At 36.5% G+C, this 23,365-nt stretch overlaps 1 protein-coding gene across 1 annotated transcript in view; it reads right to left on the bottom strand.

Annotated features, from left to right (window-relative positions):
• The window catches only part of LOC149289873 (nesprin-1-like), a 129,969-nt gene that overhangs the window by 97,469 nt on the left and 9,135 nt on the right, over positions 1-23,365 (bottom strand). The window contains exons 12-38 of the mRNA XM_089490176.1: positions 22,662-22,802; positions 21,919-22,079; positions 21,485-21,635; positions 20,660-20,887; positions 20,100-20,198; positions 18,379-18,566; positions 17,708-17,831; positions 17,365-17,531; positions 16,784-16,937; positions 15,533-16,161; positions 15,184-15,363; positions 14,753-14,903; positions 14,287-14,445; positions 13,631-13,813; positions 12,606-12,707; positions 12,000-12,203; positions 11,004-11,211; positions 10,320-10,432; positions 6,883-7,088; positions 6,599-6,754; positions 6,156-6,447; positions 5,868-6,040; positions 4,764-5,073; positions 4,419-4,583; positions 2,857-3,213; positions 621-757; positions 305-482 (exon numbers count right to left, since the gene is read on the bottom strand). Coding sequence (XP_089346302.1) covers positions 305-482; positions 621-757; positions 2,857-3,213; positions 4,419-4,583; positions 4,764-5,073; positions 5,868-6,040; positions 6,156-6,447; positions 6,599-6,754; positions 6,883-7,088; positions 10,320-10,432; positions 11,004-11,211; positions 12,000-12,203; positions 12,606-12,707; positions 13,631-13,813; positions 14,287-14,445; positions 14,753-14,903; positions 15,184-15,363; positions 15,533-16,161; positions 16,784-16,937; positions 17,365-17,531; positions 17,708-17,831; positions 18,379-18,566; positions 20,100-20,198; positions 20,660-20,887; positions 21,485-21,635; positions 21,919-22,079; positions 22,662-22,802 — 5,316 coding nt within the window. The remainder of the gene's footprint in view (positions 1-304; positions 483-620; positions 758-2,856; positions 3,214-4,418; positions 4,584-4,763; positions 5,074-5,867; positions 6,041-6,155; positions 6,448-6,598; positions 6,755-6,882; positions 7,089-10,319; positions 10,433-11,003; positions 11,212-11,999; positions 12,204-12,605; positions 12,708-13,630; positions 13,814-14,286; positions 14,446-14,752; positions 14,904-15,183; positions 15,364-15,532; positions 16,162-16,783; positions 16,938-17,364; positions 17,532-17,707; positions 17,832-18,378; positions 18,567-20,099; positions 20,199-20,659; positions 20,888-21,484; positions 21,636-21,918; positions 22,080-22,661; positions 22,803-23,365) is intronic.

Below are 23,365 nucleotides of genomic sequence, written 5' to 3'. Positions count from 1 at the left end.
TTTGGGGAAGCCCAGCTTAAGTGCAGACATCTCAATGTGATGCTTGCAGACCAAGATTCCAGACCCATTTGCAACCCGCAAGGTGTTATCAATACAAAAAAGTTCAAGTTTGTGTTCTGCTTTCTAAAAAGTCGGGTGCTCCTGCCACTCACCAAAGCAAAGCCAAGCCTGTACCAAAAATAATTCCATTCTAGCTGCATTTAGGAATTCTCATTTACACTTCTCTACACAAAAATGTCATTACGCATATGCCAACGTATGAAGTTTATATTATATAATATGTATTATTTTAGTCTCTTGTTACCTGTATTTTCTGAACACTGGCTGAAACTTCAGCAATGCTTGAAGGAACATCAAAGCACTTTGCGGTTGTAACCTTAGCATTCACCAGCCACTGCTGGAAGTCTCGGAAAGCTGTCCGGAACAGCTGCTGCAAGGTCTGCTCTTTGTTTTGACAGCCTTTAGATGCTTGCAAACAAAGACTAGGAAAAAAATATAGTTTACGATTATTAATTAAACAAACGGATTTACAAACGGTCGGTAATAACACAGTGGCTGCATAACTTAGATACACATAGAAAATAAAAGAAAAGGTGACTTATTCCAACATTATACTGTACCTGTTGTACTCCTTAATTAATGCTGACACTTTAACTGAGTATACGCTCAAATCCTTGGAAAACCTGCAGAGGTCATTCAGTTGTGCCTTTATGTCATCTGTGATATGTTCAGCCTCAGTGAGAGCATTTAAGACATCCTACAATTAGAAAATACATATTACTTTGTTCAAATGACAACTTAATTTCATCAGTTACAACAAACGGGCCGAAAATCGTTGTTTTATGGTTGTGATCATCACTAATCTTAAACCCACATCTAAATAGAAAAACCCGGACAATTATAATTGCTGCTAAGAATTTTTATAATAACGCCCTTTATGTGTATAAGAGATGGTATCTTAACTTGGTTTCCTTAAGATCTGTGTCGTTATCACGTTTATATGATCCCTACTCTATTGTTAAGTTGCTGATTGGTTTGGGTAAGCTTTGTAAGGGCGGCTGACGATAAGGGAGAGAACTTTACGGAACAGATTAGATAATAATTCCTTTGCCGAAGGCTGCCGCCATCCTTATAGTCTGTAAGATTAACACTAAGAACTAAACATCTCCAAAACTATTACACCCATGGCACTAAGTGGTTGGAGGTTGGGGCTAATTCAAGTTAATAGAGAATGCTTTACTTCCTACATCAATTTGTGGCCACTGGTGCCTAAGAATTCTTGCATAGGTTCACTAGCAGAAAGTGAATGAAATGTGAAGACCAGTATAGGGGGAAATAGATAAGATATATTAAATATATGACTTTCCTTTCTTTTCGTATGCCGGAAACACAGCTGCAGCCCTAGCAGGTTCGCTAGCAGCCAGCGGCCATCTGTTGGCAACGGGCATGGAGATATGTATATATATACCATTAAAATAACATGAAATTGATCAGAAATATAGTGTTGGAGTTGCTAAAGTTCCAAATGACAATTGTAGCTGGAAATGGGCGCTTTTTATGGAATAGTCATCAGAGGCCCTTTATCGGCAACCTTCTCTCCTGTGTTCCAATGGCACGTTGCGTTCGCTAATTCAAGTTTATGTTTGAAAATCTAATTGTTCATTCGAAAAACCTTTTTGCAGTTATGTTACACAGCTAGACATTTCCTGATTTTCTATATTAACAGCTAAGTATATATATATATATATATATATATATATATATATATATTGCAAAGTAAACACGGAATACTCTAAAATGGTAAAATATGTGTCTAAATTGATATTGGCATCAAAGTCTTGTTTTTCATTCTGCTATGATTAAAAACACTCTGTTTCAGGATGAATCATTGCTTACATGTTCTAAGCTGAGCTGTTTGGGCATTCGGTTTAGGCATCAAACCTCTGTCACTTAGCATGTTAACTTAATACAATTGATATGATGTAAGATGATACTTTTAGAGAGGGCGTATAAGAACACATGACAAAGCAGAACAGTCAAGATTACTGCAGAGTACTATATTAACCCCCAATTAATGGATTACAGAATTAACATATTACATAATGTATTATAAAAGACCTCCATTTCCACACCATATTAAGGGTTCTTTCCTTTCAGTACATAGCACTTGCAGTATAATCTAAGGAATTCAGATTTCTTTCTCAACGAGCTTATATTGAAGCCGCCATACCAACCCGTTGTGCTCTTGTGTGCTAAGAATGGCAGTGTGCTTAATCCACGAGAGTATATTGCTGGAGTGGAGGTTCCCAAAGTAAGGATAGCCTCCTATCATGTTATATCCCTCCCGTGGAGTTAAATGAGCGAGTGAAATCCGCATCTTGTGTCTACGATACATGTATGACAGTCATCAGGTAGGATTACATTCAATACATTGCTGCACTGGATGATGTCTTTTTTATAAATCCCTATTTAAAAGGACCATCTGTTTACCCTGTCCTCAGAGGACATCTGTGGCCCTGTTAGTCTGGAGGCCTTAGGAAATTAAATGACAAAGCTACGAGTAGCACAGTGAGGCCCATCTCTCATCCAACATGTGCAGAGTCTTGGAAAACCTGATACCTGCCTAGTACTTCTTTAAATCGGGCTATTCTATGGCAGAGATGGAGCCTCGGGGTGAGCGTTTTATTATGCATCTTCTCAGTGCTCTGGAATTAAAGTGATCTATCTATCTATCAATATTTTTTCTTTCTTTCTTTCCTTCTTTCTATTTATATTTGTTTATTTATGTTGCGAGATGGATTTTTCCAAATTAGCCACCATGTGGGAAAAAAACAACAGAAGGGATTTTGATGTTACCTTCTGTCGGTGCCAATGTTCCGCTATTTCCTTGTCTGTGTTCTTGCACTCACATTGTATCAGCTTCTGTGCCCATTTTTCTAGAAACACACCAAAATCCTCAATAGCTTCTTCCAGTTTGGAGACCTGAGCAGTGAATTCTTGTTCCGAAATGGCCATTTGGCTCAAAAGAGTCTCCAAAGAGCTCTGGCTTTGGGTCACATTGTCTTCCCACTGCTTCCAGTCGGCCCGAAGGCCGTGGATCTCTGTGTCCATTTGCTCACATCCACCAGCAGCCGTGTTCTTCTTTACTATCGGAGCCAGAGTTTCAATTCTGTTAAGACGTTCAGCTCCAGTCTGTCTGGAATCTATCAGCTCCTGCAATGGAAAAATTCATTTCTATGGCAACCAAAGTTGTTTTGGGCCTTTGCCTAGACGTGAACAGTTACAACTGTTGCAAGGGTGATCTCAAAGTTAGAACTTAGTTTTGCTAAGAATATACTATTCTTAGCAAAAGGCAAACAGCTGGAAAGACATTTTTACACTGAATATGCTATTATTTACATCAACAAAGTACTATTTAAAGTGAAATCATGAATTAAAGAAAAATATTTGTTGAAACTTCTACAGTTCTCTGTGTTTATATATGATATTACAATTTCGCATGAATTTTTTTGGTGTAAATTGTTCTTTATTATTTATACTGTTATTAGTAGTGGTATTATCTAGCATAATATGCATTTTTTTTTACTTTTCCCGAAACTTCAAATATTTCCAGGTTGTGGCCAAAATTCCAATTATTCTAATAATAGCAACATGATAGCAATGTAGACACACATTGTATTACAATGCTTGTTATTATATAATTAAATATAATTAAGAAAAGGTTCTTGGGAGCTATCTACCTTTTATAATAGTTCACTGTGGGCATATAATAGTTTTAGCAGAACAGTGAACTGTGATATTTACTCTTATTAATGAATTACTTAAAAACAGTATACAAGTGTCCAAGATACTGAAAGACGTGTATATAAAGAAGTATATATTTAGTTTAACTGTGACTGTGACTGAGAAATTAAGCGGGAAATAAATCCATTGTGTTTGATCTTTCATTTTGTTCTGATATGTTTTTTGTAAGGCATTTCCCTCTCTGAAGGAAGATGAATTTCACGACTAGTAACAGATGCGCCCGATAATTTTTGAAACAATAAAAGCCTTATTGTAGCCCGTATCATTCAATTGAACTATTTTTTAAATTTTAAATTACACAGTTTAAGCATTTTAGACACTTTCGGTGTTACACTGGATTACTGTGTATACTTTTAGATTTGTGAGTTATATTTTGGAAACAATCCTAAAAGAGAAATCCCTTACTTTGGGATGGTTTAAAAGTTGTTTGGATTTTGGATAATAAATACACTGCCTTTTTTGGGACGATCTGCATATTTTTTTAAATAAACAGGGATTTATATGGTATCAATTATGTTTTGGATTATGTAATGAGAAGGCTGAAAATTTGTTTAGGTACAATTTTCCTTGAAAAACACGACACAATCCAAGCCAGTATTTCTTCCTTTAATAACCTTAGTTTTGGTCAACTTTTTTTGAATGGCGGGTGCATCTCCTGCTGTGTCAGACCAGCGATGAAGTTCTTCTTTTGCTGACTGCAGCCAATCTGTGAACTCGTGAACGGCATCAAGGTACAGAAGGTGGTCCTTCACAATGTCTTCTACTTTTCTGATTTTCTCCTTCAGGAATAAAATATAATGTGGTGTAAACAAAATGTTTAAATATACGGCATTAAATATAACATATTGAATTGGAGATACGCATAAGGTCTGTTTCTCTGCAGGACTCCTTAATACACCTGGAATTATTATTTTTAATAATAATAGAATAAATAACAACAGAAAGTAAGGTATCATTACTTTTGCAACCGTCATGATGTCGTTAAAATGAGTTCTTAGCTCATTCTGGGCATCTTCAGAGAAAGAAGGGTCTTCTGTTTTCTGATATAATTCTTTTTCCTTTTCTATAAGGTGGTGTAGGGTTGTGGCATGATCCTCTACATCCGACAAGACTGCCTGTATGTGATCAAGTAGTGTAAATTTTTCTTTTAGGCCATTCTGTGGCTGAATTGGTTGTTCCAGTTTGTGGTCCACAGATTCCAGCCATTGTTCCATCTGATTTTTCCTCTCTAGGTGTTCATTCCATTGGTCAAGGACAGCCTCCAAACCACTGTGGATATAACATAACACTAAGTGTACTATATTTCTGTATAGTGTATATTGATAAGATACAAAAACCCCCATTCTTAATGTAAAGTTGACCATTATAAGCTCTTTGTTGGGTAGGATGAAGATGAGTAAGGCCTTTATTATTACAAAAGTGGGCTCCTTGTGTCCATGGCAAGCAAATGTCTCTAATTACCTGGTAACATTTGTTATACACATAAAAAACATGCACAGTTACCGTGTATAATATATATATATACATATATATATATATATATAAAGAGATCAACTTTTTGTCTTTTTGAATTTAACATTTGGTCACTTAAATGACAGCTGGAGGATCACATGATGCCTATTTTATCCATTAATGGCTTTCATGCACTAGAACAGTAATAAAGGAGCCACCATGAACTTAAGGAAAAAAAGTATTAAAGAGGCATCCATTTACTTCCATGGTTCACAACCACTAGAAGCATGCTAAGGTCATGCACATTGCCTTTGCCCTGGCATGATGGAAATCACCGCAACTACAGCACCTGAATCTTTAGTATGTGTCCCAGGGTAGCTGAGACAGAATAATTGAGCTCAATTTTTTAGTGACCCATCAAATTTTTTATGTGTGTCAAGGAACTGATAACTAGGGGCAGATGTTGCAGGGGAAAAAAACAAAGAAGACACCAGGGTTCGATTATGTATACTTAGGTTCATAAAAACTGCATGCACAGTAACTTAAATCAGACTTTATTTTCTGGTAGTTTCCATTTACACACTTCAAATTTAGTGAATTGGTAAACTAACCTTAAACATCTGGTTGCTGCGTTGTTGACCGTTCCCCACACGTCCTTCAATGTTTGAAGTTGCATTTGTATAACCAACTGGCCGTCTCTGTTGCTGCTCTTAAGAGCTTGTTCACCTTTGCCGATGGCTAGGTTTAACTTCACTTCACCTTCTCCTTTTACAAGAAGCATCTCCTACAAACACAAAAACATTCTATCTACTTAAATCAAAACTTCACGCAAATTGTATTATTGTCTGGAATATGAAACACATGATAGCAAGTGATTCATTTTATTTGGTTTATGTTACCTGAACTTGCAGCAGTCGTTTCTCCAGGGTGCTTCTGCTGCCCACTGTACTTTCAGTGGTAGCTAGTCTATCCTGCATATCTTTCAACCAAGACCATGTTGTCTGCAAAGCCTCTTCAAAAATCTGGTGTTCTTGGAGGGCCACCTGGCAGACCCTTAGCTTTTCTTTCGTAACTTTAAGTAAATGTTGATAGTTTGTAAGAAGCTGAGATGACAAGCGCACTTCCTGACCATCTCCTCGTCCATCTTCATTTAGAGCTTGGGCTCGCTGCGACAGTTTCTCAAATGATTCTCTGTAACAAAAAAAAAAGATATACAGAGCTTGGGGCAAACCAAGGGATATATAAAAATCAATAAATTACAGCTGAAATAAGATATCCTAAATAGATAATCCATTCTCTGTCTTGTATTCTAGGTGTCCTAGCTGTCAAAAAATATATTTACCTTGCAGCCAAAAGTTCTTCCAAAAACATCTCTACTTTATGCATTTCTGTCTTCTTTTCAGGAATGTGTTGCTTGCTTTCCCCAAATGTTTCTGTTCGTATCTGTTCTTCCAGGTCATGCAGCCACAAGCTTAATTTCTTATGCTGATCTTCGAAGCTGAAAGTTATTTGAATCTTGAAACACTCATGTGCATACTATTTTGTTTTGTAATTTCTCATGCAACGCAACAACAATCATTTGCAAATTATCTATTATGTGTATTGTAGATTTACAAAATGACCCACCTTCCGAGTTCAGAGACATAGTCTTCAAGTATTTGCTTATCCTTGAGACACTGTTTCTTGAAGTCCTGAAAATCTTTCTCAGCCTTTGATATCTGCTCTTGGATATTAATCACAGCTGGTTTTGGCAAACAGAAGTACAGCCTTTCTCCTTCCTCGGAGGCAGTGTCTAATTTGCTTTGACCTTCATTGATTGAATCAAGTATACCCTATTGGATACACAAAGGAAGAGTCTCAAATAAACATCAAATAACCAAGGTAGAGCACAAAATAATTGTAATATTATCCTTCATAGTGTAAAGAGTTCTGATTGTGATAAAGAGGTGGTCTATTTACACCTTATGTGGATGAAGTCACATTTACCTGAAGATGCATTACAAACTAATGCTCCATTCCCATACCACCGCCCTCCAGCTCTCCAAACAAACCAACTTTGTTTCATAAATCGCCTCCCTCTCCCATAATCCTAAATGTCTGTTTCACACTTTTAACATTATTCCGTAACCCTTTACTCTGCCCAAGACCTTGCCACCCACTTTACAAATAAAATAGATATTTCACAGATAATATCCTCCCCGATGGTGGCGTCCTGTTGCCGGAAGCTCAATATCTCCAAGACCGATCTTATGGTTATTGTGCCATCCCCTCTGATAAATATACCCAAAATCTCTATCACCATTGACAACTCCACTAAAGCTAAGCTGAATCTACAACAACTCCAAACTATAGTAGTGTATGTTAGGTTTACAGGTTTTAAAGATGTTAAAAATACTGCTCCTATTAGACAGATTTGGAGCAAGTACTGGATCTGGTCCCAGCTCAAGCAGCGAGAGGACATTTAACCCCTTCGAGACAAAGGCTGATTTTACTTTTTGTACCCTTTGTGACAATGGCCTTTTTAACATTTCTGCGCTGCTTGTGTTTAGCTGTAATTTTCTTCTTTCCCGTTTACTGAACCCACACACATTAGATATTGTTTTTTTCAGGACAAGAAGGGCTTTCTTTAGATGACATTGTTTTGATTGTATCATATTATTTACTATTAAAAAAATTATAAAATATGGTGAAAAATTTAGAAAAAAATGACTGTTTCTAACTTTTAGTTGAAAAATCTTTTACTCATCTATAAAAGGTAATGAAAAAACCTGCTAAATAGATTCTACTATTTGTCCTGAGTTTAGAAATACCCAATGTTTTTATGTTTTTTTGCTTTTTTCTACCCATTATGGGGCAATAAGTACAGGTAGCGTTTTGCTATTTCAAAGCCATTTTTTCCAAATCTGGTAATTCTTCCCCCCATGTGCCATTTCGGGTATCTTTGAACCCGGCCAATGCAATTTACCCCATCAAGTCATATATTTTTGAAAACTAGACAGCCCAGGGTATTCCAAATGCTAGTATTTTAACTCTTTCCATGCACCATATCTACCACCAGTCTTTGTCAAACTTTATGGTAGTCATTTTTTTGCATTTGTTTTGTCATACACATTTTACTTCAGGTATGAATTAAAATGTTCTAGTTTATGTCACTATCACAAAACACCCCAATATGTGTTCAGCAACATCTCCTGAGCGCAGCGATACCCCACATGAATGATTTTGCCTGGCTGTTTGGGGGCAAAAGGGCCACATTTGGGGCATGCGCATTTTTCAATGTTGAACTTTGGCATTTGGGGATCCACTGCCCATGCCCTATTTGGTACATCTTTGAGCCGGGCCATTTCAGTGTGCCCAATAAACCCATATATTTTTGAAAACTAGACACCCCAGGGTATTTCAAATGCTAGTATTTTAACTCTTTCCATGCACCATATCTACCACCAGTCTTTGTCAAACTTTGTGGTAGTCATTTTTTTGCATTTGGTTTTCCACACACATTTTAATTCAGGTATGAATTAAAATGTTCTCGTATATGTCACTATCACAAAACACCCCAATATGTGTTCAGCAACATCTCCTGAGTACAGCGATACCTCACATGAATGATTTTGCCTGGCTGTTTTGGGGCAAAAGGGCCACATTTGGGGCATGCGCTTTTTTCAATGTTGAACTTTGGCATTTGGGATCCACTGCCCATGCCCTATTTGGTACATCTTTGAGCCAGGCCATTTCAGTGTGCCCAACAAAACCATATATTTTTCAAAACTAGACACCACAGGGTATTTTAAATGCTGGTATTTTAACTCTTTGCATGCACATATTTTACCACCAGCATTTTTTCAAAGTTTGCAGTAATATTTTTGTGTGTGTATTTTTCCCACACACACCTACTTTATGTATGAATTTACAGCTCCTGGTATATGCCGCTGTCACACGACACCCCATAATGTGTTCAGCAACATCTCCTGAGTGCAGTGATACCCCACATGCATGGGTGTGTCATTTTTTGGGGGAACTAAAAGGCCACATTTGGTACGTGTGCATTTTTCTAATTGGAAATTAGATGTGTGGCCATCCTTCCCCCCGTGTTAATTGGGACGTTGTTGAACCTGGCCCATTCAATTTACCCCATCAAATCATACATTTTTTAAAAGTAGACACCCCACGGGCATTTAATATGCCAGTATTTTAACTCTTTCCATGCGAGAATTGTTTTAAGCTAATATGCTAATTTTAGGACTTGCTCACAAAAATATATTTTTTATATATATATATATTTTTTTTTTATTTTTTTTAAAAAAAAAATTTAACATTTTTTTTCAACTTGGAGGTTCCCCTGATAGTGACATCAGTGGGAAATGATTTTTACATTTTACTGTTTTTTTACTATTTTTTTCTAATTATTATTAATTTTATTTTATTTTTTAATTTATTTTTACTAATCACACTGTGATTAGAAAGCTGGGCTCCATTGATGCAGTACCTGTATTCAACCTGCAAGTGGAGCCAAAGTTCTCTAGATGGTCTGGACTATCTAGCGAACTTTTAAAATTTGTGGTTCCTGTTACAGGACGGCGGCCATCTTCCTTGATGGCGAAGATTGCCGGCAGCTGCGGCTGTGACCGCTCTCCGGAGCGGTCACAGCCCATCAAAAGGTTAGTGTTTGGTGTCGCTGGATGCCTCCTGATCGAGGCATTCCAGCGACACCATTTAAGTTTAGGAGGCGATCGTTGATCGCCTCCTAAACGCTTTTAAAACGGGCGTCCGCCGCCATACAAAGTATGGCGGATGTTGACGCCCCGTGGAGGGGCCAGAGATGGCCCCTTCGTGCCGATCGCGGCGTTGCTGAATGCCTCGAGGTCGAGGCATTCAGCAACGCTTTTTGGGTGCAGAAAGCGATAGTAGATCGCTTTCTGCATCCGTTTAAAGACGTGCCGGTCCTGGCACGTCAATTGTCGTAAAGCACATGCTTTTCCGTGCCGTGCCAGGACCGGCAATTGTCATTAAGGGGTTAAACATATTTTATCAACACTATGAAAATATGTATATTTATCAGATACCTGTAAATGTTGTATTTTCACTTCCAAGGTTTTGCTGTCTCCAGACCAGTCAGAAGCCTCTTTGATATCTTGTTTTACTTTCTCAAACCATTCCTCAAAGTGACGCATGGCATCTTTATACATTTTAAACAAGGAGATAAAAACAAGAACAATTATTTCTTTGTGATGATGCTGTGTGTGTTAATGAATTTGCAGGTTTAAAATTTGTTTATCGTATGAGTAGTCCATGAACCCTGGATTTCTGGCATTATACCAGCTAGAATGTCTTGCTTCAAACCGCAAGTTACTTCTTTCATAGAGTAAGTCTGTAATGAAGAATGAATGGCAGTCGCCCTTATGGGCTTACCTTTTGAGGCTAATCTCTTGTAATACTTAGGGTTTGGGTCGCTATTGAGGTCATGCACATTAATTTACACACATTCTGGAGTTTCTTCCATGATTTTGATAACATAAAGGAGGACCTCACTAACTATAAGGAGCACATAGTGTTGAAACGCCTACGCCTGCACATTTAATTATATAATGAGAGACATTTCCTTTTATGTTATCATATGAGGCGTATGTACTATAGCCTAGTAGAAAACTGTCTGGCCTGCAGTATATTTACAATAAGATAGAAGCACTATGTGGGTCTCCTGGCGTACCATACCGTACATTACCAAATGTTACATAAAAGATACTAACCATTAAAGCATTTTTCTAGTGTGTCCTGAAGAGCGGCTTGTGTTTTAATGCACAGCTGGTTGACAGTCTCATATTTCTTTATGAGGGCAGTCACAGATCCTCCAATGGCCTCCAGCTCTGTGGAACGATACTTGCGGCAAAGGCTGTTGAGATTCTCTTGAGAAGAGTTAATGCTGGGTTGCTGGCCTTGAAGTTCTTTCTGGATTTCCTGTAGTTCAAATGAAAATGGTATATTTTATATTGCAGAAATGTGACCACAACTCTATATCGTTATCTGTATCAGTCGTGCCGATCTATCCTTGTGTTCAGTTGTGTCTTGAGTTACAACAAATAACATATAATCACACCAACAATGAATTCATGTGAAAGTACTCTAATTCAATTGTAGAAACACATACTGCACCCTCCACTATATGCATTTTAATGCTTGAACAACCAATAAGCATACCTGGGAACTCTCCGGGTTTGACCCGGAGATTGTCGGGTGAGCCCTGCTCCTCCGGTTCTCCGGGTCAAGACCCGAATCCTCCGGATCGCGGGAGCGAGGTCTTGACACGCCCTACTCCCCGTCCCATTTTTCCTTTAAATGGGGGTATTTCCTGCTGACCCCCCAAAGTCAGAGGGACCGCCCACCGACATCAGCGGGACCGCCGGGTGACGTCAGTGTGCAGTCCTGGCCACGTCCCGCAAAGGAAGGCTCCGGGTAGCCGGAGCCCAGAAGTTCCCAGGTATGCCAATAACTGGCCGGAGAGCTCTCCCACTGAAATCAATGGGATCGCTTTGTGCACATACAGATTCAAGTTGGTGCTTGAGCCGGCTGGCAATGAGCTTCCTGCGCATGGGCATTACTAAATCCATCTGAGAACTTGCATGCAATTTAAGTATTAAAGATTACACTCCGCTATCATATGCATTAATGGCTAGGGTGTAATTTTAATTAGAACATTAGATGCACTTAAATTTTACCAATGATAATACAGATAAATTATTATTTACCTTTAATCTGTTCAAGTCTCCAGGGTCCTGACTACTTGAATATTTCAAGACTGATTCTTCAACGTTACTCAACCAGTCTGTCATTTGACAAATAAAGGTTTCCAGTTGAATTTTCTGTGCATTAAAGTCCTTCAAGGTTCCTTTGACCACTTGCGACAGCTCCTTAGCATGTTCTAGTTTTTGTCTTAAATCCGCTTCCATGAACTACGACAAAACACAGTTATTAAAATTTGTTTGTATATTGTATGTAAAAACTGCTTAAAAAAACCAAGACGGTTATCCAAGTCCATAATCAATTTTATTCATTACTCGAAGAAATAAAAGTTGGTGTGGCTTATTTATTCTGAAATATCATTTTTTAACATCAACATTATTCATTGCTATTAACTTGTGTATTTAACATAGTAATTTATAAAATAGTGACTATGATAACAAATGCTAAGAAATATTCTGATTTACAAGCAAATATAGATTTATGTTAAGAATTGCATAATTGATCAGTGCAGAGACTTCCAGATCCTACAAACAGGCATGTAACATATAGACACTTTCACATTAAATCAGCATTTTGGTGGTTTTTAAACAACACACATAAACATCTTTCACCTGAAGTTCTGTAGGAGGTTCCTGACTTTTTGTCAGTTCTTTGAGCTCATAAACCTTTGAATGAAATTCTTCCAGCTTCTGGCCTTTGTTAGTTACTTCAATCTGCGTGAAAATCCAAAGACATAATTGAGAATGAAGTGTAAGAACAGAGAACAGGTTGCGCACCTTAGAACGTTTTTTAGGATTTCAGGCCAAACCACAATTCCATTTTTTTTGCAGTGCTTACATAATAAGGATTTAGTCTGTGGACAGGGTATATGGTGCTAATACATGTATTATAATCCCAAAGACAATTAAGTAACTGATGTAAGCCTAGATGAAATAATAATTGTTTTTCTAGCTATTTATAGTAGCAAGAGAAAACTTTCAGAACCCCCACTGAGTTTTCCATTGGACCATTAACATATGTATGGTCACATATGCATTCCCAATTTCCACATTTTAACCCATTCAAACTAATGAAACTGTAATTGAATTTAATGTTCCATTTTCTCCAAGTTTTTCTGGCAATGGTAATCAAATAGACCCAATTGTCAGCAAACTCCAAAAAATAATAATTACATCTATAAATGCAGTCTTAATTCCCTCAACCCTCACCATAATCAACAGATACACCACCAAGTGAGTTCCCCTCTTTTAACCCAACCCATCCCACCCCAAAAAATACCCCAAAAAAGGATTTAAAAAAAACCATGGAAAAAGGAAAAACAAAACAGAATCACATTAGATCAGAAATGAAACCAGAAATATCTCTAATTCACAATGCTTTGTCATTTATACTAAATTGAATTGAATATGAATTGGTGATTTATATATGCATTCTGCGCACTTGAATTGTCCAAAAATATATAATAAACAAATCAGTCCAAAAAATTATTGGTCACTTCACAAGGAGTTTTTCCAGTTATGAAAAAAAATATTATTTGCTTTAAATTGGTTATAATTATTAGGAATGGACATAACTCTTTCGGTAATCATGTCATAAATCTAATTTATGGTGATATTCGTAGCACATAATCACAAACCTGAAAATCCTCAAGGCACGTTTTAAGTTGCTGACTGTTATTCAGGCTGGTAATATTTTCGTTCATCTGTGATATGGAGCTGCTGGACCACCCATCAATTTCATCATTAATGTTCAGGACATCTTCCCATAAGGCTAGACTCACACTTAGCCTTTCCAAGTTATCATCTATTCTCTCCAGCACCTGTTTCATCAGATGGGTGTGATATACATGCATGATTAGTCAGCACTATATGGAAATAATAATTCATATTTTTTTTAAATTCATACTAGTCTTGTGCAACATTATTTTCAGGCCCAGAGTTGCTTTTAAGGGTGCTAGGCAGGTACATATTAGCTTAACCAATCTGCCTGTTTGGCCCATGACTAACGCTAGGCAAACTATGCCCTGCTTATATGTACTGAATGTTAAAGACAATACACTATGGAAAAACATATGTTTTTATTTACAGGAATCCATTAAGGGGAGTCATGTGATATTTAAGTAACACTCCTAAGAAACCACTCTGAACGTATTGCTTGATGACAATAGATATAATGTCCTTCTAAAGTTCTTTTGAACAGATTGAACAGAACGTATTGTTTTCTCACATAACTGAATAGTTTGGTAAATATGAGAATATCTGAATTTTATAAATCACACTTCATGTCTCTTACATCAAGCCACTGATCCATAAAGTAGTCAATATCCGTTTTCACCGGCCGAGTGTCACAGCCATGGATCCTCTTGAGCTCAACTAGCAAGTGCTTGCCTTTGTTGGTGAAGTCATCCAGAACTTTCTGGTTCTCGTTAAGGTCATCCTTTGCAGATTCATGCTGGACAGAACAAGACATGCTAGGGTTAGCCATCCGAAGAACAAGCGATAATTCTTGCTCAAAACACTCATCAAAGTAAAAGTTACGAAGAAAGACTAGGGGAACTGAATTTATTTACATTAGAAAAAAGGCATCTTAGAGGGGATATGATAACATTATACAAATACATACAAGGGCAATACTAGCTGTTTTCTGAAGATCTGTTTGTTACAATAAGACAAGGAAGGCCTTCCATTCAGAAATTTTCACTTAAACAGTTAGAACAATAAAGGTATCCACCAGAAATACTTTGGATTGCTATTTTCACCTTTGCCATAGTACGCCGGATGTCTTCCTGATCTTTTAATGTTGACTTGATTGTGATCATGTTTTCAGCATTTTCAATAAATTTGGTTACAGTAGATTTCAGTTGCTCGTAGTCTCTCATGAGATCTATCAGAATCGTGCATTGTTCTTGGCTGAAATGAAATATCATAATTCCATGATGACTTGCTAATTATTATTGAAATTACCCACAGCAGAACATATAATACCACCTGGAACAAAACATGATATATTATATGGTTCTCAGTGAATAGGATATGCTTGATGTGAACATTACTGTGTCTATAATGTCCACTACTAGCCATTCACCATGACAGTCTAAGATAAGTATTGAAGGTAACTACCAAATACATTGTGAAATAAATATACACTTGAGAATCACTGGGTCATAAGTCATCACAGAATGACCCTTACCTTTCGCTGATTAGTTTTTGCGTATCCTCCCAGATAATTAGCAATCCGTTCAGCTCTTTGTCTGCTTCCGAAGCCCGAGATAAATCTTTTTGCGCTATCTGCTTTGCTTTGTCCATCAGCCACTGCTTTTCGTGTTCATAAGAGTTAATTTCTTCCTCCAGTTCATTAAAAAATGTAAGTCTGTAGTTATACAAAATAAAACAATCATTTCATCTACAACCGTAGTGTAGAAATGATGTGTATATTCATCACAGAGCTTAACAAAATTCACATTTATAGACTTTATAACTAACCTCAGACCAGTAGTGATTGTTGTATGACATAATACCGATTTTGATTTGGTTATTACCTTTGCTGAAGTGCTTGAAGGATTGGATCATTCATTTCCTCATTGTCTGCTTTTTCTTCAATATCCTCTATTCTTTTTAGGAGTGTATCACGGCAATCAATGAATGATTTCCACAGAGCTCCAAGTGCCTCTGCTTCACTCTGTTTGTTTCCAAGGACTGTTTGTACTCTCTCTAGTTCCAAATTTACGTTATCGGCCAAGGCTCTGCATGAAGTCCTCTGCTCATGAGCACCACTTCTCAAGTGACATTGTGCTTTGGAAAGGGCCACATCGAGTGTTATGGACATGGATGTTAAGTGGTCTATTTCTTGAACAATATCATTGAGCTCTTTCTTAAGTGATTCTGATGTTGATTTATCCAAACTACTAGTAGTCTCTGCAGCCTCTTTTAAATGATGGAGAACTGTCAAAGAGTTTGTATGCATGTCCAGAAACTCTCCTAATTTGGAAAGAGCTTCTTGACGTCTACAAGTAATTTGAATTGCTTCCTCAAACAGTTGGATGCAGTCTTCTACTCGTCCTTTTAATAGCGGCTGGTCTTCTGAACTGGTGAAGGAGCACACCTTTTCAAGTTGCCCTTTCAGGTTGTGTATCTCCTGGTCTTGTTTCTTCACCTCAGTGACTTTGTGCTGTTAAAAGTAAAAACAAACATCAGCAACATGTGTGATTTATTTATGTTATGCACCTTTTTGCAAAATGACAATACAAAGTATTTCCTTGTATTATTAGCAGGTAAATGAAGAATGTTGAATGCTGTCACTATTATAGACTTTGAACTCAGTTCCTTAATGGCAATCACTATGGATATGCCTGTAAGAATGTATTATGCTCCAGTAACTTTGGATGGAAAGCCAACTGAGGTTTTGATGAGATCACAGATAATTGGCAAAAGAACAGGGCATTGATATATAGTAATGAAAAAAGTCTACAAAAACATAGGAAAAAGAAATAGGGAATGGGGGGGGGGTAATAAGCATTCTTTTTAGAATAGCTCTTTGTACAAGACATTCCATTTTGTCTCTGTATGCCCAAAGACCTTGTAAACCCCTTTATTAATTATTATTAATGTTGCAAAATGCTGTGCACTGGTGTATTATCACTTTGTGACATTTGGTTAACATGTTTGTGTATAAAGAAATCACAAAACAATTAAAAAAGACTAAATTGTTTCATTTTGTATCATTACGAAAAGAAGCTAAAAAACATTAATATTTTCAGTGCGGTTCAATTGGAGAAGGTCAAACAGTTTACCGTATTGAGGTTTTGAGCAGCTTGATGATCAGCAGTGTTGATCTCAGCAGAAACTACAAGTTCTTTAAGAAATTCCTTAATCCATAGGGACAATTGCAGTAACAGGGCATCCAATTTCTGGTGTTCCTCCAGTATTGACTCCAGAAAGTTTGCTCTGTGCAACAGAAATAAATTTACATGCAACCAAAGCTTTTACTGATTAAACATACAAATAATACAACAGATGGTGTCTCTAATAGTATTGATTTTCGGTTTCCAGAAAACGTGACATTACTTAAATTATACATGGGATACCATCAGACAGCCAAGAACCATAGTGTGTGGCCCTACCAAAAGGAACACTGACTTTGGCTAACGTCTAAATATCACGGCTAGCATTGGAAGTCCTAGGACCATGCCTAGGGCCCAGTGAAATACGAATCCAATTCTGAATAAGGATGCAAAGATTACATGGCAGTATACAAGTTCCCATTCAAAATAAGTTAAAGCTTATTTTTCTTATTATTTTTATGCCAAACGCTATACACAATGCATGATCGCCAGGATGTTTTGATAGATCAAAAATAAAATCAATCACCAACCTTTTTGAAATATTTTGGGGTAAAACATTCCATCTGTGAGCCAGTTTCTCCAGCTTCTCTTTTAATTCCGCTACGGTCTTTTCAGAACAGGTGGTGTACAGGTGCTCGGATATCTGCACCAGTTCCGTGTATCGAGATGCTTGTATTTGAACCTCAGCCAGTGCATCCTGACAACAAAATGTTAAATATTTAAAAAAAAAACCTAGTCTAGTCTTTTTTTTTTTTTTGTTTGTTTTTTTTGTTTCTGTGTCTTAAAACTATTAAGTTTATAAAAGGGATCTGCTTAAAACAACACATAATTCAGTTAGAATATTTATGTCAATTGCAGCAAACTAGAACACACCTGGATTATCTTCAGTTCGACTTGTAGCTTTACTCTGTCTGCTGGAAAGCGGTCATCTCTGTTGCTGAGCAAAACTTCATTTCTCTCTATCCAGTTCATAAAGGATGACAGCTCCTTCTCGTGCCTGAGTATGATAACATTAAACAAATGGTTTGAAACACCAAATGGCAAATCAGCCCCTTTAAAGTAAAGAGACTGATTTAGGAAAAATGTAATCTCACTGCATTAACTATACATTATGAAAAAGCAGCAAGTTCCACATACAAGAAAATGTTTAATTAATGTCAAAATATGAGACTTTTTAGCTAAATGAAACTCAATTTTGAGTGATTTAGCCACATACTTAGTATAAATCATAATAATAATAATAATGATAATAATCATGTTTATCAAAATAGTACTTTAAGGACATATTAATTTAGTTATTAAAATGCTGATACCACAAAATGCTGATTGCCTTGGAGCCGCAAGACACCAAGTTGAGCCTCACTTTAGTATAGAACAGAATTATTTAATGACTGGTATGCACTAATGATTCCATTCGTTAATAGCTTGTGGATTTTTCGTGATATGGGCACCCATTCCACTAATAGCAACTTTTAACCAATTGTCTACTTTGTAATCACACACAGTACATGAACATATGTCTTCATTGTAAGTCCTACACTTACCTCTGCCATTGTGCCAGCAGTTGCTCCAGTAAAACAAGCCTTTCCTTGGCTTGTGCTGAGACTACCTCATGTCGCTTCTGCAAGCTTAACGTGTCCTGTATTGCGTTATCTTTCTTCGTGAGTTTTTGGGCACTAGCAGCCAGAGAATGAATCTTGTTCATCAATGATTCCAAATGACGACAGAGGTCCTGGTCATTAGGAGACACATCAATACAGATAATTTTTAATATCAACATGAACTTCAGAATCATGTTCTATTTCAGAATACAAGACATTTCATCCTGAATACGCTCTCAGTCCTAAAAAAAGACTAGCACTATTCATGTGGAAAATGTAATCAGCCTTTTTAGGCAATCAGTATTGCCTGGCAAAGCTGATTTTGACTAAGACAAACAATAATTCAGCATGTTGGTTCCAGTACATAAAACATTGGTTATTTTCATAGCTTTTACACAGATTAAGGGATGCCTACAAATTCTCCATATTGTCTGCTTGTTCATGGCATAAGCCATAAAGCAGATTGGTGGGATAGCATTGTTCTAGGATGTTGTGCGACCTGGGTTAAGGCACAGCTGAGCAAAGGTGGCCAAAGCAGTGGCTACTTTCCTGGCCAATGATCATGAAAGTTCAGGAAAAACTGAAAACATGTTCTATTGGGGCTACGACTGCTGCTGGGAAACTCTGGGGTACAAGATTTGTTCGGCTGTATTGACAAAACATATTTCTTTTCAGGGCAGAGTGTTAAGCTCTAGAAGAAATGTTGGTTAAAAACTGTATATTTTATTCATTCTAAATTTCCGATATTGGATAATCACTATGCAGACCTCTACAGAACTGTACATATGAGAATGCAAGGAGCGCAAATAATGTGGTATTTATAAATAAATACATTAAAAAAAGGTTTTTTAAAAACGTAGTTTTTGATCTATTAAACTAGAGTTGTCTTAACTTTATACACGATGGTCTGTTTCTGTTTTCTGTTTTTGGATACATTGCTTTTCTGTTTTTGGATACATTGTTTGCTAAATAAACACATTTAAAAAAGTTTGAAAAAAACTTAGTTTTTGATTTATTAAACTAGAGTTGTCTTAACTTTATACACGATGGTCTGTTTCTGTTTTTGGATACATTGCTTTTCTGTTTTTGGATACATTGTTTGCTAAATAAATACATTTAAAAAAGTTTGAAAAAAACTTAGTTTTTGATTTATTAAACTAGAGTTGTCTTAACTTTATACACGATGGTCTGTTTCTGTTTTCTGTTTTTGGATACATTGCTTGCTATTTGATGCAACATGGTGCTGCGCTATACTGCCTTACCCCCTGAAAAAGTCGCAAATTGCCATCACAAGATCCATACATATACTGAACCATACCAACACTAGTGCTTTGCTCTAAAAAAGTGTAAGTGAAATAATCACCTGGTGTTAAAATTAACTTGAACAAACAGAGAACACTATTGTTGTTATTTGCTCTATTTTCTATTTATTTACTTGATCTTCAAGCAAAATCGCCAGACAAGTCATATAAATTTATAAGTTATATTCATAAATACCTCTATTTATTTGCGCTCCTTGCATTCTCACAAGTTTATTCTTTTTAAAGGGAGTATCCACTCAATCAAGTGAGCAGACTTTAATCTTTTCACATCATTTCTTTTTAATTAATATTATTTAGCCCCTTATCACCTTCTCGCTTATTTATATCTTTACAAGACTGTACCTGATGTGAATGGAGGACATGGTATGTATCAGCGGCAGACGAGCAATTGTTAACAGGGCAGGACAGAGAAGCTTCCAGATCAGACAAAGTATTCTGCACCTGTCATGCAAACCATTAAGAGAATTTACAATAAATGCTATGACATAATCACCATAAACATAGAAAAATACTAATTACTTGGAAAAATTGCCATTTTTGATGGGAACGTGAAGCAAAATGAGTGCTTGCCTTCTTTTACCATTTAGTTTTGCAATGTATCGCAATGAACTTTGCTATTAAATTACTCATTCTGATCTCACATAATAATTAAATGAAACCTAATGATCAGGTAAAAAAATTACTATTTCTCAGGTAATTTTTCAGGTTAGAAGAAAGATAGCATCCGGTTTTTTTAATGATAATCACATTTTCATCTCTGCTACTTGGGTATCCCCTGAAGACCAAATTAGGATTTCTATTAAGCTTGGTGTCAAACTTAGAGCTATGATTACTGACTTTTACACAGAGGATAGGCATTTTGTTTCAATTAATATAAAACATATGCAAATGCATAAGGTTACCTGTCTGAATGTCTCTTCAAATTTCTGCCGCTGCAGGGCATTACTCAAAATGTTTTCTTCCAACCGACGTGCGTGATGTCTAAGTCCATCTGACTGCTTGACCATCTGTGACAGCCTAGCTTTGATTCGAGACAATTCTGCAGAGCTGATGAACTCAGCAAATTCCTGGCTTTTGGCTTCAAGAGCTGCTACTTCATTCATTTCACTTTCTAGCTCCTTAATGATTTCCTACAGGATCAAAATTGAATTAAGTCCAATTTATTTGCTATACAGACTTATATGGAATTAGCATTTTTTGAGGTTCTAAACATACTGTGAGGTTGTGCACAGTATATGTCAATTGAGTAACATAGGGTCTTCATTCTCCACCTTTTCATCAACTTTAGTGTTTATTATAGCTTGATGTTACCTTTAAATTATTGTTTTCATCCCCTTGCATATACATAGATTGATACTGCAGAATCATCCCCTTTGCCTCTTTCTCTGCCCCTAAGCTGACTTGCTGGACATATGTTCGGCAGGACACCTCTGCTTGCCACTGTAAACATGCGTTATACTCACTGTTGGTAAGCAAAGACTCGCACAATATGTCCAGGAGGTCTAAAGGTCTAATGTACTTTCATAGAATATGCTGTGTTCATTGGTGGGGCATTATAGGACATACTGTTCCTTTAATATACAAAATGTATATAATATATGTTGAGCATTTGTTACGTTACAGAAAGACAGAAGGTTGCAAGGCGCAACTGTTGAGTCACACTGTTCCTTTACAGAGCATATGTCTGTATAAAATTGGCCATAACTTATGTACTTCATGTGTAATACCTGAATGCGTATCACTTTGTTTTCTGGAAGTGCTGCTGAGAATTCCAACTCCGTCAACTCCTTTTGTTTTTCTGAAATCCAACTTGAGTGAGTCTCAAAATCCCGGTCATATGTCTCCCATTTCAGCTTCATTGTTTCCATTTTGTTGATACTGGAAATTAACAAAAAAAAAAAAACTTCTGAGTAACCCATTTAATGCCTGATCAAAGTGAAGCAAAAAGTATTGCTTTCCAAATCAAAACATTGACAAATGTAAGTTAATGACGACTGCATCACACCAGCAATATACATAAGTTGCAGGCACTATAAAACTGCGGGGTAATGTGAGACCCTGAGATGCCATGAGTCATGACTGCTACAAGCAATATACATATTCTAAATGTTACTACTGTTGTATGTATCAACACTGAGCACCTTTAATGAATGTCACCTACTTTTCAGTAAGGGTCTCTGTAACCTGCTTGACCTTCTCCTCAATGGACTTAGTCTGCTGCTGAAGACATTGCTTGCTCTTTGCGCCAAGTTCTATCTCTGATGATTGCTTCACCAGGCTTTTTGCTTGCACTGATGTTTCTTTGCCTTTCTTGCAATGCTCCTATAAAATAATTAATAATAAGATTCATATTTAATCTCCAATTACTTGTTCCCGCGCATACTTTGGCCTCTTTAGCCTGTTGACTTTTCAGTCGTGCTAATTTAACTTAACACCTCTTACGTTATTATGTAGGGTAATTACAAACCTTATTAACTTCCCTTTGTAAAGTTCACAGAGTTTGTTAGGTTATGATAAACTGACCTTTTTTAGTGTTATTTATTTTATTGTAAATAAAGAACCCTGCAAAGTTAAAACGTGTGAGATATTTCACCTGCTTTGAATCGGTTCTGAAACACAAGCCAAGATATGACGAAGAAAACATATGAGAAAAGTAATTAGAATTAAACATATAATAAAGATTTTGCAAACGCGTCAGAAAACCCAATAAAATAATAACAAATAATCTATGTGTTTTCCACTGCAGTTATGAAAAGAAGCTCTCAGTATCAAATATAAAATATTTAATTTTCAGAATAAAATATATATCTGCGAGAAGCCAATATGTTTAACACTCAATGACAGTTTTTACTAACAAAAAAACATTTTAGTATGTTTATTTGTACTAAATAATTGGTACATTACCTTTGTCTTTTGTAGCTCTGATGATAGACTTTCAAAAGTACCAAAATGTAAGGTACGTTCAAGGTTGGGACCCATCTCCTTCAGATAGTGGGTTATTGAATCTTTGCCAGTTTCTATCTGCCCCCACTTGTTCATTGTGACCTAAAAAACAGAAAACAGTATTTTATGAAAATGTGTACAAGGTATACCAACATACATAATTGTCAAAACACAACTGTGGGATAAGTGAACATTCTGCAGAAAGAGAAAAAAACTGCAGAAAAATAATTAAGTCTAAAGGTTCAACTCAAGTCAAAGGAGGATGCAATACATTCTCCAACCACTGGGAGCCACAGGTGCATTAGAATATATATATATATATATGTATATATATATATATATATATAGATATATATATCTATATATATATATATATATATATATATATAGATATATATATATATAGATATATATATATATATAGATAGATATAGATATATACATATATATATACACTCTTCCACACAACTCTGGGATCAGACTGGATAGCTTCATTAAGAACTGCTGGATGGACCCTAAAAATGTTTTTCAGTAATATTGGTGAATATGTGAGTTGACATGCAAGTGTCATGCAATCTCAGTTAAGTCTGGTCAGTTGCGTTAACCCTTAACTACTTGACTTATTAGCAAATAGACCCAAAAGCATTTTAAAGTACAACTCTCAT

This window comes from Sceloporus occidentalis, unplaced genomic scaffold, assembly GCF_023333645.1.
Source record: "Sceloporus occidentalis isolate IW3139 unplaced genomic scaffold, rSceOcc1.0.p SCAF_42, whole genome shotgun sequence".
Lineage (NCBI taxonomy): Eukaryota > Metazoa > Chordata > Lepidosauria > Squamata > Phrynosomatidae > Sceloporus > Sceloporus occidentalis.
Note: the sequence above shows the minus strand (reverse complement) of the source record. Positions and strands in the feature narration are given on the sequence as shown.